This window comes from Drosophila grimshawi, unplaced genomic scaffold (assembly GCF_018153295.1).
Source record: "Drosophila grimshawi isolate 15287-2541.00 unplaced genomic scaffold, ASM1815329v1 contig_44, whole genome shotgun sequence".
Taxonomy (NCBI): domain Eukaryota; kingdom Metazoa; phylum Arthropoda; class Insecta; order Diptera; family Drosophilidae; genus Drosophila; species Drosophila grimshawi.
Genome location: NW_025063240.1, coordinates 15,517,155 through 15,534,750, shown reverse-complemented (window position 1 = coordinate 15,534,750; position 17,596 = coordinate 15,517,155). Strand labels below are relative to the sequence as shown.

The 17,596-nt window shown below is 43.3% G+C and overlaps 4 protein-coding genes across 5 annotated transcripts; 2 read left to right on the top strand and 2 right to left on the bottom strand.

Moving 5' to 3' along the window:
• The first annotated feature begins 131 nt into the window (after positions 1-131).
• LOC6557211 (iodotyrosine deiodinase 1) lies at positions 132-1,109 on the top strand. The gene is made up of 2 exons (XM_032743182.2): positions 132-282; positions 338-1,109. The coding sequence occupies exons 1-2, from the start codon at positions 132-134 to the stop codon at positions 1,045-1,047; spliced, it is 861 nt and encodes a 286-aa protein (XP_032599073.2). The 3' UTR covers positions 1,048-1,109.
• On the bottom strand, positions 1,093-1,920 carry LOC6557204 (programmed cell death protein 6). Its single transcript, XM_001984077.2, has one exon. It carries the CDS (start codon positions 1,736-1,738, stop codon positions 1,202-1,204), a length of 537 nt encoding a protein of 178 aa, XP_001984113.1. The 5' UTR covers positions 1,739-1,920; the 3' UTR covers positions 1,093-1,201.
• A 275-nt stretch (positions 1,921-2,195) lies between these two features.
• On the top strand, positions 2,196-12,791 carry LOC6557203 (chromosomal serine/threonine-protein kinase JIL-1). 2 transcript variants are annotated; one of them, XM_032734573.2, is made up of 8 exons: positions 2,196-2,989; positions 3,343-4,327; positions 7,020-7,088; positions 7,160-7,293; positions 8,744-8,828; positions 8,897-9,708; positions 9,773-10,227; positions 10,297-12,791. In XM_032734573.2, exons 2-8 carry the CDS (start codon positions 3,394-3,396, stop codon positions 11,534-11,536), a joined length of 3,729 nt encoding a protein of 1,242 aa, XP_032590464.1. In that variant the 5' UTR covers positions 2,196-2,989; positions 3,343-3,393; the 3' UTR covers positions 11,537-12,791. The 2 variants fall into 2 exon arrangements, with proteins under 2 accessions (XP_032590464.1, XP_001984114.1); XM_001984078.3 differs by having other exon boundaries at positions 2,250-2,989; positions 3,366-4,327.
• A 713-nt stretch (positions 12,792-13,504) lies between these two features.
• LOC6557199 (uncharacterized protein F23B12.7) lies at positions 13,505-17,259 on the bottom strand. The gene is made up of 5 exons (XM_001984079.2): positions 16,669-17,259; positions 16,486-16,600; positions 14,861-16,426; positions 13,958-14,797; positions 13,505-13,896 (listed from the first exon to the last, which is right to left on the bottom strand). Exons 1-5 carry the CDS (start codon positions 17,155-17,157, stop codon positions 13,676-13,678), a joined length of 3,231 nt encoding a protein of 1,076 aa, XP_001984115.1. The 5' UTR covers positions 17,158-17,259; the 3' UTR covers positions 13,505-13,675.
• Positions 17,260-17,596: the final 337 nt, after the last annotated feature.

Genomic DNA, 17,596 nt, shown 5'->3' with positions numbered 1-17,596 from the left:
TTTCTCTCTGTCTCTCCCTCTGTCTTATCAGGCAGCCGTTCGGTCGGCCATGACCAAGTTTTTTGTGAGAGATAAGCAAAAGTTTTGGCACCACTTATCGCTGCTCAGTTCGCTCGCAACTGTGCGCAAAGATGGAATCTTTTTGGAGCAGTTCGAAGTTGTTGAAACATTGGCCAGGCTTTGTGCTTGGTTTGCTCCTTACTTTGACCATTAAATACTTGCAGAACTACAGAAAACGACGGCCGCAGGACATGCTGATAGATGGGGCAGAGGATGTTGCAGGTAGCTAAAGTTTAATAGATTCTTTTCAACACTCACTAACAAAACTCTCATTCAGTTGAATTTCCGCTCGCTGTTGATAACGGCGCAGAATTGCAGCCCGCCTTGGAGGAGAAACCACATGTGCCCTTTGTGCCAGGCCATAATCTCAATCCGGATGGTGCCAGGCGTTTCTACGAACTGGTGCGCGATCGTCGCAGTGTTCGCGCCTTTAATGCGACCCTAAAGCCACCTATCGAAGTATTGGAGGATTGCATACGCTCAGCTGGAACGGCACCAAGTGGTGCTCACACCGAGCCCTGGACATTTTGTGTGGTTGAGCAGTTGGCACTGCGACAGGCGGTGCGGGAGATTGTGGAGCACGAGGAACACATCAACTATAGCGCACGCATGCAGAAACAGTGGGTGACGGATCTGCGACCGTTGCAGACAAATGCATACAAGCCATATTTAACGGATGCGCCATATCTCGTGCTGATCTTTAAGCAGACGCATGGAACGACGACGGATGGTCGCAAGAAGCAGCACTACTACAATGAGATCTCCACGTCCATTGCTGCCGGCATACTGCTCTGTGCCTTACAAGCGGCCGGACTCTGCTCTCTGGTGACCACGCCCCTGAATTGTGGTCCTGCCCTGCGTCGACTGCTCGACCGGCCGCCCAATGAGAAACTGTTAATTTTGCTTGCTGTGGGTTATGCGGCGGAGGATTGCAAAGTGCCGGATCTGGAACGGAAAGCGCTTCAGCAGATTATGGTGAAATATTAAGTGGGTTTCTAGTTACACAAAGCAGCAAAAATAAAAATATTCTAATTCAGTTATCAATTATATGTTGATTTTTCTGAGTTTATTTTTAAATAATTTACATGAGGTACATGTTGTGATAAACAACAGGGTTTGTGCATGTGGAGAAAGTACATAATTAAATTTTAAGTGAGAAAACCATGCTTAAGAACTGCTCGTATTGGATGGTAATGACACCATCCATGTCGGTGTCGTGTTGCCGGAAGGCGGCAGTTAACGTATATAAGGCGATGCAGCATTGGATGAAATCATCGAAAAGAATGGTTCCTTGGCCAAAGCGATCAAATTTACGTATGAGGACGCCAACAAGTTGGTCAGAGAGACGATAACCAAAGGTGCTCAGAGCGGTGTTGAGCTCTTGCTTATCAATATTGCCGGAATTATCGCGATCGAATGAACGAAAACAATTTTGCCAATCAGTAACGTATTTCCAAAGCGCTTCAAAGTCCTGAAAAGACACAGTGCCCCTATTCTCGCGATCAAACATCCCAATCATGAGTCGCACTGTTTCCGGGTTGAAAGCAGACCAAGTGCCATTGGAAAGGGCCATCTGGAGTTCGTCAGCAGAAATTTGACCGCTTCTGTCCTTGTCAACCCTTTGGAAAACGTCCCAGAGAAACGATTGATCGGGCATTGCTCCTTGTTGGTAGGCCATTTTCAATTAAACCAACTTATCAAATCCGAAACACTTGATTTTCACAATTCTAATTTAATAATTCGTTATGAAACCCGAATTGTTAAATTGCCAAAGAAATTAAGCTGTTGAGCGCAATCAACGAATTACAACAATTTTAATAACAAACAGCAAGCAATTGTGCTGAATTAGTCATTTTAATTAGTGGTGGTGGTCTGTCGATAAGCTACAGACGCTCAGCTGTTTTTGTTTACTTTGAATGGCAACCGATACGCATTCGGCGTCTATCGATGCGATTATGCTTTCCTTTTATAATATTTGTTTGCAATTACTTACCACAATATCTGTTAGACCGCGGATTACGAAACTTTAAGCTCATTTTTTGTTCTTATCATTATTAAAAGAAATCGAAAATACGATCGTGCCCAAATCATCGATATACGGTCAGCATTGACACATATCGATTAGCACATACCAGTTCATTTTATAAATAACTTCAATGTGTTCGGTCGTGTTGTCGGGGAATTATCGAAATTACCAATAACCCCAATGAGTAAATTAGTAAATATAACTATTTACTTCGAACCCAATGCAATTGCAATCGCTTGTGAACAATGCGGGATAAGAAATATTTGATGAATTATAGTAAAAATGTGCTGTATTGTCGATGCAACAGCAAATAAGTGGCAAAGAATGAGAGCGCAAAGCAGATGGCAAAGAGCGTCGCGCCGCATTGGTGTTGGTATTGTGTGCGTGTGTGTATGTGAAGTAGAAAGCGGCGGTAAAAACTTGTAAAATCCACACGTATTAAACACACACATATGAATATATATATATAATATATATAGAGAGAAAAGTAAATATATGATTCTCAATTCCTCCAAAATCGATTTCATCGTCAATTGGAATTTAAAATAAATCTAGCTTATTGCACTGTCGAATCTGCAAGTCAAAACAAAACAAACGTGAAACGTAGCCGAAAAACGCCATCATGCTCGTGTGTGTGTGAGCGTAATAAGAAAAAGCCACAGCAAAAAGACAAAAGAAAAATAGTGCATACGAAGAGCAGGCGCAAAGCACAATTGATGAAATTTGTGATTATCACAATTGTGTATTAACAAATGGTTGAATAATATCCAAGCCTGGGCTCTAAAACTTTAATCAACATATACACAATTAAATCAAACAAAGAGAGTTCGTTCCCTTTGATTAACACAGAGCGTGTGCAAACATAATTGTGCAGTGTTATTTTGCGCCTTTTGTTGCTCTGAGGTGAGTTGTAGTTGATCTTTTAGAAGAGTTTTCAATCGTCGCTGCTTGTGTCCAAACTGTACTAGAGATGTGCGCGTGATGTGTACTTCGTGCAAATTAGTGTTTAATTCGGCTCAAAAAAATACTTAAACATTTCAAATTGCTTATAGTCTTTTGTAAAAAATTAATTATCCTTGCACTCTAGTTACTATATGCTATAATAAATAATAAAAAAAATAAAAAAATTGTCACTCACGCGCCCATCTCGAATCCAAACTGTACCATATTGACGAGAAAACAAAGAAGAAGAGAAAGACCGCGCTTAACAAATTTTCATTCGCGCTCTTTGCCACTCTTTTTCTCATGATAATCAGCTGCTACAAATCGTCCTAAACAGTTATTTGCAATAAGCCAATCCACAAGAAATGAGTCGCATACAGAGGAAACAACCACAGCAGCAACAACAACAGCGCAATCAGTGCGAAATCGTCAGCAGCAGCACAAGCGGCACAAAAGGCAAACGCAAACAGCCGCCAGAGTTTGAGGATAATGAAATAATGTTGCGACCCGCTCAACTTGTCAACGGACACTCCAATGGGACTGGCAGAATGACGAAACGACGACGACAGAGCGACGACGACACCGAAGAGCAGCAGCAGCAGCACCAATTGACCAATGGGAGTAGTAGCAAAAATGTCAGGCTAAAGGAGGCGGCGACGACAACAACAGCCAGTTCGGGTGCCACTAGTGGGCAGCGTTACAACAACAATGGCAGAGCTGTCAATCACAACAACAATAATAATAATAACAGCAGCAAGAAAAGCAACAATAATGCAAACAAATTGTTTGGACGGCAACACACGGCCACCACTAAGAAGAAGAAGCACAGTACAGCTGCAGCACCAACAACAACAACACCAATGGAATACAGTTATCGAAATAACATATCCACCATACCAACACCACCCTCACCAGCATCACCGGCTTCGCCGCCGCCAACGTCGACGTCGAAGATTGTACCGGAAATTGTTTGTATTTCGGATGCGGACAGCGAGGAGAATGAATGCATCGAATTTGACGATCAGGATTCGGAGGAGGATAGCGACGTTGAGATCGAAGAGTCGCCCACCACCAGCAAGAGCAGTCAATCCAAGAGCAATAACATTAACAGTAACTTTAACATTAACAACAACAACAGAAACAATAACAAAGCGGCGGCAGCAGTAGCAAAAGCGGCAGCAGTAGCTGCCGCAATATCACCCACATATGCGATGCCACCCACAAATAGCACGCCGCTGGATCTGGACAATGAGGCGCATCAACGGGATTTGGAGAACGTGACCGACCTGCGTTCCTATGGTGAGTAGTAAATAAATCAGTCTAGACTTGATTCCCTCAAGCTAATATATGCATGTGTATATGTATGAGTGTGTGTGTGTCTGTCTGTCTGTTATGGGCTGGTCAATGTAGCCCGCATCGACCTCTACGTCTCTCGGTCCTTTCGAAGTGGGGCACATGCATTTAACCTTGACATACTTGGATACACACACAGACCCACACTTATACACACACAGACGCATAGAGAAAATGTGTGAATGGTTTTATTTGGGTGTTTATGCGTTCGCCCGTTGTAATTCACCTCAGAACTCAACTCACCATACTACTCAACACCAACAATAACAGTCGCCGCTCGGACATGCATGTGCATTGTGTATGCGTGTGTGTGTATGTGTTTGAGTATATAAGTAATTGATTTACTTGAACTTGACAATGCAACAGGCCCAGTAACATCTACAAACATGCATATGTAAACATAAATGCGCATGCTAAATAATGTAAAACATGTTAGCCTTTGCACCTAATTGGCAATTTGCTACCCTGTTAGTGAGCATAAATACAAACTTGACACGACTTCAACTCAGAGAGGAGAGTTTCTTCCGTGCTGCATTCTGTTATCATGCGTGCTGCTTGCTGATCGTGCGCTCTCTTTGTGCCAGACAGAGATAGCGAGCTCTTCATAACGGTTGTCGAGCAAGTGTGTGAGTGTGTGTATAATTGTATGCATATGCCATAAACACAGCTGTGCGCTTTCCGTTGTTGTTGATTGTACAGCACCGCACACAGTTTGACAAACTTTTAACAGAGGAGCTTTCTGACAGCTTTAACAGCTTATTAACTAGGATCTATTAAATAGTCAGCATTTATGCATGGATGTGTGTACATGCATATCTATGTAAATAACATAGGCTGTCTGCGAATTTAATGTAAAGAATTTTGTTTCGAATCTAGAATATTTGGAATCGTTTTTGTGATGAGAACGCAGCTGTTTATCATATACATTCTATTCTGTATTCTGTACACTTCTGCTCACATTTATCGCGTTCATTAAACTTTGGCTAACCGAGAAAAATAAAAACAACAACCATTATTTAAAAGTCTGCTAAGATAATATTGGATAATTTGTACAGAAATATTCATTTTGTATGTGCATGGCTCAGATATTGCTCATCAAGGTCAAAAATTGCTTGTTGAATGTTTTGCTGTTCAAAAATAAATTCGACAGATAAAGAGTTATAAAATTTAGTCGGGATAGTCAATTCGTTAGCAATTGCTGTTAATTATAGAAAGTATTCATGCGCTTTATTTGGTTTCTTTTAATTAATGCATTTATTTTTGTAAGAACAATATTTAACATTCTCTGACTAAATTTCCATCTTAGATGAGTACATGCCTAATAGGTTTATTACTTCTTCTAGTTTTGTTTGTTGGATCAATAATTTTGCTAGCCATTCAAAAAAATAAATATTTCCGTTGAAGTACATTTTATTTACTTACATTTACCACCCAGAGAGCAAGACTACTGCTGTGACTACTCTGTTCGTTGCTCCCTGCTAAAAGAGACGTTCCAGCAACTTGTATTTTGAAATATAATATAAGTATATAAGTAATAATATGTAACAGGTTTGTTGCAACCAAAATAACAATTAGCAAGGTAATTTCATTAACCTTTTCGGCTGTGTCAATGCGCTGAGAACATTTCACAAAAAGTTGAAATTTTTATGGGATACATATGAATTGCAGAGGCAGAGAGAATCGCCAGTTTTTCATATCACTTTTTTTGACTTATTGTTGATAGCGTTATTCGTAAGATGACTAACATTTTTGCCAAAAAAAAAAGTTTCGCACGAATAGCCGAAATGAAAAAGGCCACAGGTTCAAGGACAAACGTCCAGCAATGGCATTCAACTCGCTTACACTATCCCCATCTCTGTCTCGTGATGGCGCTCTCTTCTCTTCTATAATACTCTGCTCTGTTCTTTGCCGCAGGCACTGCTTGTCAGACAGATACGCTGTTAATTTCTCAAACGTTAAGAGCGAGCTAGTGCTTGCGACTCTAATAGAAATTAGTCTCTTGGGAAATTTAATTAAATATGCACGGCTTTTGCTTGCGTAAAAGTTTTATACCATTTTCCATGCATAATGTACAAATGTCGTCTGAACGACGAAAAAGCGAGACAAGGCCACTGAACCGTTAAATAGCTATAGGCATCGAGAGAGAATCTCGTTGCTCGCATTTGATTGGTTGCTGGGCAGGCTTTTTCTCTTCTTGCACACACACCCACGCTCTCTCAGTAGGTCAGCCACCTGCTGCAATGACGGCCGTCGTCGCTGTGGGTGTCCTTATAAACTATTCATACATGTGCACACATGTGCATATGTATGTGTATATATATATATATGTATATAGTCAGTTCTCTTTGCTTGCTTGCATTGCAAAGCGTTCACATTTGCAGCAGAGCTGCTTTTATCAAGTGTCACACGTGCTGCTGCTCATCTAGTAAATTGCGATAATGCTAATCACATGCTTCAACTACATGGTAAACAATTGCACTGCAGTCTTACTGCACCCTTGTAGGTGTGTGTGTGTGTGGGTGGGTGTGTGTGTGAGCATTTACTTGTCGCCTCGCTTTTGTTGTTTAATTCTTATTGCGCATTAAGCAACATTACTGCTTAAGCTAATCGATCTGCATTTTTGTTTTATCTTTCATAGTTAAACTGTACAGCGATGAGAGCGTATGCTTAAATGATTTTAAAATCATTCGTGTGCTTGGCACGGGAGGTAAGCATAAAATACATAAATGACTATGAAAAAAAGGACAACGGATCTTAACTAACACTTCTTTTATTTAGCTTATGGACGCGTTTTCCTGGTCCGTAAACTGACCCGACACGATGCAGGCAAATTGTATGCAATGAAAGTTCTCAATAAGATTACTGTGGTGCAAAAGCGCAAGACGGCCGAGCATACGAAAACCGAACGTGTGGTAAGTAGATTAGCAAAATTAAGCGAGAGCATTGAAATAAAAGTGTTGGTCGAAAGAGCTGAAGAGAAAAATAAACGAGAAACGAACAAGATGCGAAACGTGTCCAAATCGAAGTATTCGTTGCCAATTAATTTTGTCGTTTTTCACATTGTGCTGTAACTTAGCGCATCAAATTAAAAGCAAAACCTTCAGTTGCTGCCGCACGTATCCCAAAAAAAGAATAAATAAGAAGAGGAAGAGAGAAAAGTACATTAAACGTACTAAGAATTGAAACGTGCTCGTGACACACATTGCAATATGCTCACCGCTTAACATGTTGCACCGGCAAAAAGCTAACGAATATAGTGGGTGCGGAAGAGGGATAGACGGACAAAGAGAGGGACCGAGAGCGGGAAAGAGAGAGAGAGAGAGCCAAAAGAGAGTTAGCCGATCTGTTAAGTATGTGTGTATGTGTGTGCAATTTACGACCGGTTTGCGGCATTGGAAATAGTAAAGCAAATTGAAAATCTTGGTTAAATAACTGCAAACACAGGTGTAGCTTGCTTGGTGGAAGAGAAGTGAGTGAGAGTAACAAATAACAAGGGCACTTTTTAGCGGATAATTCATAACTTAAACAGTGCGTTGTCTTTGTCACACACACACGCACACACACACTGGCACACGCAGACGCACACGCACTTACAGTGCTGTTGTTCAAGGTACATAAACAACGATGACTATGACGCTTGTGCCAGTAACCCAGATTGCAACATAATATGTTGCTGTGTGAGATGTGGAAAGGGAACAGGGCGGGGGAGGAGAGGTGGTGGATATACCGGCTATAATTGTGTATATAAAATTCCCGCTTGCGCGCAGTCCGCCCTGCGTTGTGTGCTTTGTTGTTATTATTTTTTGTTTCTGCCAAAAATGGAAAGGAATAAATTCGTGAAATGTGAAAGTTTCGCTTTGCAAGAAAAGATGCTTGACAATTGTCTATGCGAGCAAAAGCAAAACCAAAAAATAAAAATAAATAGAAAAAAAAGAGAGATATGAAGCAAATAATCGCAAAATGAAATTAAAATATACAGAAATATGTTTTCACTTTCACACGCAGATCAAAGTAGATTTACTATAAATATGCACATGTTTTTATAGGTTTTCTTAGTAACTCATTTGCGCTATATTTGTTAGATTACAATTGCACTTCCAGGGAAAGAAAATAATAATAAAAACAAGAAAAGTAAATAATGAACGCAAAGATAACACAAAAACAAGCGGCAAAGCAAAGTGCCAAAAGTCATCAGCAAAATAATCGATAGGCGGGAGAAGTTCGACTTCTTATCGACTTGCAACTGTTGCTTAGAAGAAATAAATAAATAAAAATGTAACAGCAAGCGCTCAATACAATGCACTCATTAAAAGCATATTATATTTAATGAACAATTAATAACGAGTTGGACTTTCCTTCCAGGTACTTGAAGCGGTGCAGCGGAGTCCATTCCTGGTCGGTTTACACTACGCTTTTCAGTCATCATCGAAGCTTTATTTAGTGCTGGGTAAGATCACAATGATTCACAAATTACCAGCACAATTGATTTAACCGGAAATATTTTGCTTTTTGTAGACTTTGCCAATGGCGGGGAGCTGTTCACGCATCTCTACCATGCCGAGCATTTTGAGGAGTCGCGTGTGCGCTCTTATATAGCTGAGGTGGTGCTGGCACTGGAGCAGCTGCATCAGCTGGGCATCATATATCGTGACATTAAGCTGGAGAACATTCTGCTGGATGGCGCCGGACACATTGTACTCTCCGATTTTGGACTGTCCAAGATACTCACCGCCGAGAATGAATATCGTGCGCATAGTTTCTGCGGCACACTGGAGTATATGGCGCCGGAGATTATACGGACCGGACCGCCGGGGCATGACAGTGCCGTAGATTGGTGGTCGGTGGGCGTCTTGACGTTTGAGTTGCTGACGGGCGCCTCACCATTTGCCACCTCGGATGGTCAGAGTCAGCAATCAGAGATCTCGCGACGCATACAAAAGGAGCAGCCGTTAATACCATCATCGTTTAGCCCGAACGCACGTGACTTTGTGCTCAAGATGCTGGAAAAGAATCCGAAGCGTCGACTCGGCGGCAATCATCGCGATGCCAGCGAGATCAAGGAACACCCCTTTTTTGCTGGCATCAACTGGACGGAGCTACAAGCGAAGCGACACAAAGCGCCCTACAAGCCAACCATCAATGCCGAGGACGACGTGCAAAACTTTAGCAACGAGTTCACCGATCAGCTGCCCGAGGATCTCGAATGTGAAGCGCCGCCCTCACGCATCCGACTCTTTCGCGGCTATACATATGTGGCGCCCCAGCATTTGGAGCAAATGCGACGCGATAACCACTGCCAGATTGAGTATTGCAATCCCAATCTGGAGGTGAGTGTTTTTCCGCTTATATGCTTAAGTTCCGTCAATCTCAACTAATTGCATTGCTTTGCAGAACATACCCACACGACCCGATGATCTGCAGCTGGGCACACGCACAGTGAAAGGTGCCTATGGCACTTGTTACTTTATCACGGACTCCACGGACATTGTGTTCATGGCCAAGGTTATCCCGCTGTCGAAGTTCCGGGCATCCGAAGTCGATGCACTCACATCGTGTGCCTTAGACATGAACGGTCACAGGAACATTGTGAGCTATCATGGCGCGTTCCGGGATAAGTGCGAGGTGTGGGTACTCGCAGAGTATCTGGTCGGCGAGGAGCTTACCAACTATTTGCGGCGAAAGCGTCTGGAGGAGCATCTCGCCCGTGTCGTATTTCTGCAGCTGGTACGAGCTGTGCAACATGTGCACGCCAAACACTTTATACACGGCGACATCAAACCCGAGAATATAGTGTTTGTTACCCGCGATGCCATGCATTGCAAGCTGGTGGACTTTGGCAGTTCCTGGTGAGATTAACAGTGCAACGACCAACTAGCTACAGATCCATATAAATACTCACACTTGATTCTTTACAGCTACAATAAGCGCTTCGAGAGCTGGAGGGATAAGCCGCGCTACACTCTGGATTATGCCGCGCCAGAGCTGTTGAAGGATGCCAATGTGGTTACATATTCGCCGGCTGTCGATATTTACGGCCTCGGCGCGACGCTCTACAGAATGATCGTGGGTCATGCGCCCTATCGCCTCTATCAGGGCGACTCCGAGCATAGTCCCGAGGTGCATCATACGCTGCGCAAACGCATAGCCAACGAGTCGTTCAATCAACGCTCCGAGTGCTGGTTGAATGCAAGTACGGAGTACAGGCAGCTGGTCAACTGGTGCCTGCAAAAGGATCCGACTCAACGGCCCACAATAAATGATATCCTCAAAAGTAACTGGCTGAAAGATATTAACGATGTGGACATGGTTCCGTCGCACGATCAGCAGGATATCATCGACCTGCGGGACGACTCCATAGAGCAACTGACGGCTCACTCTGATCTGCAGCAGGCTGCTGATGCAACGGCCAACGGGGACGAGGGCATAGTTGTGCATGGCATGTTTGAGGATGACTTTGAGGAGCCTGATTTCTATGGCTTCGACGAGGACACGCTGATATTGGGTGTGTCCGGCCTGCATTACGATGAAGATCTAGATCTGATCAGGCACGAAGATGCTATCCACATAAACAATCCAATGCCGCCACCCGCTGTACCTCCTCCTCCTCCTCAACGGGCGCCTCCTGCAGCAGCAGCAGGGCGTCCACGGACGCGACAACAACGCCGCACGGAACTGTGCGAAACCACCACCGAAATGCCGCCCGAGCAGGAGGACTCAAAGGCGGCTCTCTATTTGCTGATGAAGCAGATACCACCCATGCACCATCCGATGCCGCCACTGGTCAATGTGTTGCCGCTGCTGCCTACGGCCAGTAGAAATCGCGTCACGCCGCGTTCCCTCGAGAATTTCTGTGGCTTTGCCAAATCGTTGGGTGCTTTGCGCAAATCGAATGCCAGCTGGCGTCACTTCTGTCTGCTGATCAACGGCGTCCAGAAGGTGCTCAAGCAGCGCTTCAAGAAGGAGCGACGCGTCTACTGCTCACCCAACGTCAAAAAGGAGCCTATCGACGAGGCGTACGAGAAGCAACTCATATTCCCGCGACCAAAGCCACCATCGAAGCGTGCCCCCAAGCGGCCGCCCAAGGTGCCGAGCCTGCCGACACGTGTGCAGCCGGAGAGAGCGCGTGCCCTGCGTCAACGGTATATTTTCGACTGACGAAGGCGGCTGCGTGGCCAAACCTCTGCTGCGACACGTGCCGACATGGAAGCCGAGGAGCAGCGAATATTGCTTTCCATTCTCGGGGCGAGTCGAGTGCGACTGGCGCGTCAACGGCGTTGGCAACTGTTGCAGCGGCGCAGCTGTCGACCGATAAGTGAAATGACGATGACTTTGAACGTGAAGACGCTGGACGGACGACGGATGCAAGCGCGCTTCGTAACGGCAAGAATTCAATAAACAGACACAAGGACACACAAGGGGAAACACAGACACAAACACACACAGATACATTAACGATACATGTTTAGATGTATGGTTGATGTGGACACAGAGGTGGGTCTAACGGATCATTGAGCAGCACCAAAGATCCTGTCGGTAGAGATTTATAAATTTTTATCGTGCTAAGTTTATGCTTAAGTGGACTTTGATTTTTTGATTAATTATTGGAATATAAATAAATATATATATATATATATCACACACAAACACCCACAACACCCGACACACAAAAGTTTAATAGTTGGATTAGTTAATTGTTTACGTTGTTAATGTAAAAAGTCAAGAAACTACAAATCTTAATGCTTAAATTAAATGTAAATCTGTTCTATTTTTTTTTGTACATTTTTAAAAAGAATCACAAGAAAAAAACCAGAGAAATGCATACAAAAACTTGGAAACTAGTTTAGTGCAAAGATAGTTAATTAAGCTAGTAAGCGAAGTGGAAAATTAAACGCATACATATTGTTAGTCTCATACTATATGCACATGTGCACATATATATATAAATAAATATACATATTTATGTGTATATAAATTAAGAATACACATTAAGTTGTGGTCTATGTTAAGTTTATAATTACTAGTTAAGCAGAAAACCTCCATAACAAGTATAACACACTTATTATTTAATATTGAATTGTTTTGAAATATGCACTTATAGTTTTTCTTCTTCAATTTTTTCATTCATTCTCGGCATTTGTCCAACACAAGAAAATTGAAAATTATTATTTTGCAACTTTTTTGATTTCACAATATTTAAATTTCGCTTTAATTTAAATATGTAAAAATCTCCTATTTATGAGTAGATGCATATTTTTTTAGTTTTGCAATTGTTAACTTATGTTTTCTTTATATGTTTTTTATAGGTTTTGTTTTGTTAGCCAAATGAAAAATTGAAACTTTAATCGATAAGAATTGAAAGCGTTTATCATCTGTATGAATTGAATTGAAATAAACTGAAATGCTTAATAACATAAACAATACATTTTTTATATTATTTTCTTTTTTATTTCATTTACTAACCCCAACAAGACACATACACAAAAAACATATCCGGATTTTGTAAAAAAGAGAGAAAGAAGCAGTGCTCATGATCCCAAAATTGTTTATTGTAAAGCGAAATGACTTTAATAAAATATTAAAGTTGCCTTTAAACGAGTTGCCTTAGAAAAAAAAAAACAAACTATGAAAATGTTAAACCAAAACTCCAAAAAATGAAGGAAGAAAAAACATAGAACATATGAATTACCATTAAAAGGAAGCCAAAATAGAAAATATGCTGGGTTAAATATTACGAGCCAAGCATTTCGATTATTATTAAAATGAGAGTTTTTACAAACTAAGCAATAGTCTCTAGGGTTCCAATAGAATATAAGAAATGTTTAAGCAAACACAGACACAACAACAGCAAAATAAGGCGACGACTCCAACTAAACAGATACAAGTTAAGCTCAACAATCAAATCGCAAATAATATCGTATTTTAATCGATGTATAATTAATACATAATTATGTACATATAAAGCGCCCAATGGAATTATGAAATTATGGCATCAATTTCGAGGCGTTGTTTTTAGCTGTACAAATGAAGAATAAAAAAGATGAAGAAACATTTATTTGCTAACTGTAAGTCACCAAAGTTTGTAAATATACATTTACATATATAGTTAAAATAAAACATTTCAAATAAAATCAAACTTGCTATAATTAATTTATTCAAATGGGTCGAGAATTGTTTATCGACATAGTGTATATCATATATTTATTTGTGTTATTTATTTACACAATTCATAAGCACAACTCGACTTCTACATATATTTAGAAACAAAAAAACAAGTCTCGACTTCTCCAAGCCCAGTTAATGCTTTCGTTTCTTGCCCAATTTGGGTTTGGCTCCTCCAAACTTTTTGCTTGTATAGTTTTTGCTATTCGAGCGACGCTTCTCCTCCCATTTCAGTTGCTTGTCGGATGATTTGTCCTTGTTGAAGAGGGCATTGCTGGTGCCTTGTCCTTTGGACTTGCCCGTTTCCTCCAACAAGGCGGAGAAGTCATCTGCAGCCGCAAACAGCGAGCTCATATCTAAAGATCACACATGAATTAAGTACAAATCTAAAAAGGAACAGAAATAACTCATACGCACCGTTGCTGTGCTTTAGTTTCTGAGCAAAGCCTCGCTCGTCCATGATGGCGTTTTTGCGTGACTTCTTTGACTTGGGCGCATCCTCGTCGTCATCTTCGTCCTCGTCAGGACTTTCGGGCGCATCGCTTAAGTCACTGTCAACACCCATCGGTATAGCACCTTCCTCATCATCATCATCGTCATCGTCTTCCATTTCATCCAAAGGCTGCAAATCAATTGAGCCCGTCTCGTCATCGGACTGATCCTCTGCCTCTGCATCGGATTGCTCATCGGCATCCTCTTCCTCGGCATCATCATTGCCCCAATCGTCATCGATGTCTTCCATATCATCCCCTTCCGTTTCTTGTTTCTTCTTCTTTTGCTTCTTCTTGGCCTTGTCCGCCTGCAGCTCACCGCCCAGCTCCTCCAGGAAGTTTAGTTCGTCCTCGTCCTGCTCCCCATCGCTGCCTTCCTTGAGCTTCTTGCCAAAGAAGCCATCCAAATAGGACTCGAACTCATCATCATCCACTTCGCCCTCTTTCAGATCATCAACATCAGCCGCTTCTGGCGTCTCCTCCTCAACTTTGGGCTGTGGCTCCTTCTTGGTCTGCTCCATCAGATCGGCTTGTTTGCGCTTATGCTCCAGATAATTGAATATAAACATTTCATCCTCTGTGCATGTGGTTTTCGTCAGCGATTTAACCGGCTTGCCACGTGCCCCAAATGACGTGTATTTCCTGTGCGACGCTTCCACAGCCTGCTGATGGTCGAGCTTCTTGGGATTCTTGAAGGCGAAACGCTCCAAGAAGTGCGGCAGTGCAAAGTCTCGCAACGGATCGCCATAGTAATCGATGCGCTTCTCTAAAAGATAGATACACAAATCAGTTGCATTTAGAATCCATGGAGTGGAGTACAGCTACTCACCCAGCAATATCTGTTCGGCAAAGACCTGCACAGTGGGATGGTAGTGTTGACGCAGGAGGAGTAGCTCATTGCGCAGGGCATAGCCAGCGCCAGCAAATGCGGGAACCCGATGATACGGATCATATTTGCAGGCATCAATGTTGCGCACCTTCGAGTCGCTGGCCATCAGATTGACATGATGCCAGGAGCTGCTGCTGCTGCTGGACGGCTTTTTATCATTCTCTTCCTGCTTTAACACAGTATCAGTCTGTTCGGCATCCGCATCCTTGTAGATCTCCTCGCTATCGCTGCCAAATTTGTCGAGATCCTCAGCGGCAGCAGCAGGCAACAATTGCCTCGCACTCTCAGCCATTTCCACATCACCAATGCCAGCGACGAGTTCCCGTTTCATGCGCAGCAGCTTGTGCAGCACAATCAGGCAACCGGCGGACATGTGGGGCGGTGCATAGAGCGCCAGTTGGAGCAGTCGCTTCACAAAGGCCTGGGCGCGAGCCACATGCTTGTCAATGTGAATGGCCCGATGCACAATGTGCAGCAATTGGGCTGCCGTCTTGCTGCCAATATTGATCAGATTCAGGTCCAGCAATTTGATATACAGAGCGTTGTAGAAACGATCCGATTTCTCCGTTTTGACGGTGACCAGCTGGAGGAGCAGTCCCAGCGTTTGCACCGAGACACGTATATCGGCCAGATGCACCAGACGATAGATGGTGTCCTGCATCTCCTTGGTCAGCAGTTCGCTGTTGCCCTTCGCTGGCTGTGCCTCCAAAATGGCCTTCTGCAGACAGCGGAGGATCGCTTGCATTGTGCGATTGTTGACGGCGCCCTTCTGGACGAGCACCTTGAAGAGCGCAAAGCAGATGTTGACCAACTTGGTGCACACCTCGGGACGACCCGATGGCGCGATGTTCGAGAGGAAGCAGAGAGCAAAGTGCTGGGCACGCTCCGAGATGTTGTTGCGGAACAGGAGCTTTTCGGCCTCGGCCACAATGACGCCGCACATATTGGGATGCCGTTGAGTGACCTCGCTCAGATGATGCAGCGCCTTCGACGCAATCTTGGGTATGGGATCACCCAGTTTATTGATCAGCATTGTCAGCAGCATTTGCTCCTTTTCGGGCGCGTAGGCCAACAGCTTGGCAGCGGCCACAATGGCAGCGGTCTTGTTGTGCTCCTGTCCCGTCTGCAGGCCCTGCATCAGATTCTTGAGGTACTCGTGATACTGATCCTTCAGCTCGTTCTCAAAGTACCAATAGGCGTAGATGCGACGCGTCTGATCCTTGTGCAGCTCCTGCTTGCGCAACAGTTTCCAGTCGGCGCCACGCGTATGGATGGCCAACAGTTTGCGCTGTGGCGGCAACAGCACCTCCTGCCACAGATCCGTCAGCACTGCGATTACATCGTTGCTGCTCTTGTTCGATAGCTTGCAGAAGCCAATCAAATTGGACAATGCCTCCAAATTGCCCAGCGGATTGCTGGTCACCAGCAGAGCGCCCGCATTGGCACGATCCTTGGCTGTGCCCTTATGCAGTGCCGTCTGCAACCAGCGTGCATCAGTGGGATTGCCTGTGGAGGATGTAAGAAATTAATCAATTTATCATGAATTTAACTTGATAAAAACCCACGCTTATTGAAAGTTGACTTCTCCGTTTCGAAGGAGGCTTTGCACAGATTGAACAGCTCAAGTTGCTCGTTTTCCTTCATGTCCAGCAGCTCATCGCTGCTCGGGTATTCCGTGTGCTGTAGAAAATAGTAATAATAGCTTCATAAATATCCATATATCAATCGGATTAAGCATAAACTTTTACCACTTGATACCATTTCTTCTGGGCATCATCGTCCTCTGTGTGCGACTGATATTTATTGGGTTTCTTGGACTTCCATGAATTGTCATTGTCCACAGCATCCTCGTCGTCGCTGTCCTTGTCGCTTTCCGTTGCTAGCTCCTTTTTAGCGCCATCCTCGTCGAATTTTATGCGCTGCGGTTTTTTCACTTTTCCAGCGGCGTCGACCAGCAACTGGTTGCCTTTCTTCGCCGGCTCCACTTTGGGTGCGGACTTACTGCTGGTCACTTCCTCCACATCGCCATCGTCTCCAAATTTAATTCTTTGCGGCTTTTTCACCTGTTCCCGGCCATTTAGAGATGTTTTACCATTTTGTTGCTTTTGTATTGGAGCCTTTTTGTTGTGCTTCTGTTTGTTGGGCTTTGTCAGCGCTTCGCCATCATCATTGAAGACGATCTTTTTATTTTTCAATGGGCCATTGATTTGCACACCTGTCGCAACAGCTGCCGACATATTTTTCGTAAATTTAAAGCAACTTTGGCATTAAACAAAACGCACTCGAAATTATATCAAAATTGCTGCACGTGTAGCAACAATTGCCATTCACTACGAAGCGATGACAAGATATACGCAGTGTAACCGCAGCTGGATCACTTGCTACTATCGATAGTATTTTTCGAATGCGATGAAAGTGGAGTATATTTGTTGTGTGAAGAACTGGGCACACTGGCGTGTAGTAATGGTTCAACATCCCTAAAAATCAGTTGCGTCGTACGGGTTTCGCCAGCTAAATTGTTATTTATTTTTTAAAAATATAATTAAGCCTCGCGCTTCGTTTTGTTGTTTGCTGCTTGTTGTTAAACAGCAACAACAACAATAACAACAGCAAGGCGTAAACGTGATTCGAATAAAAGCTTCGTGTGCAGTCCGCAGTCGTAGTCAAAGTCGCGTC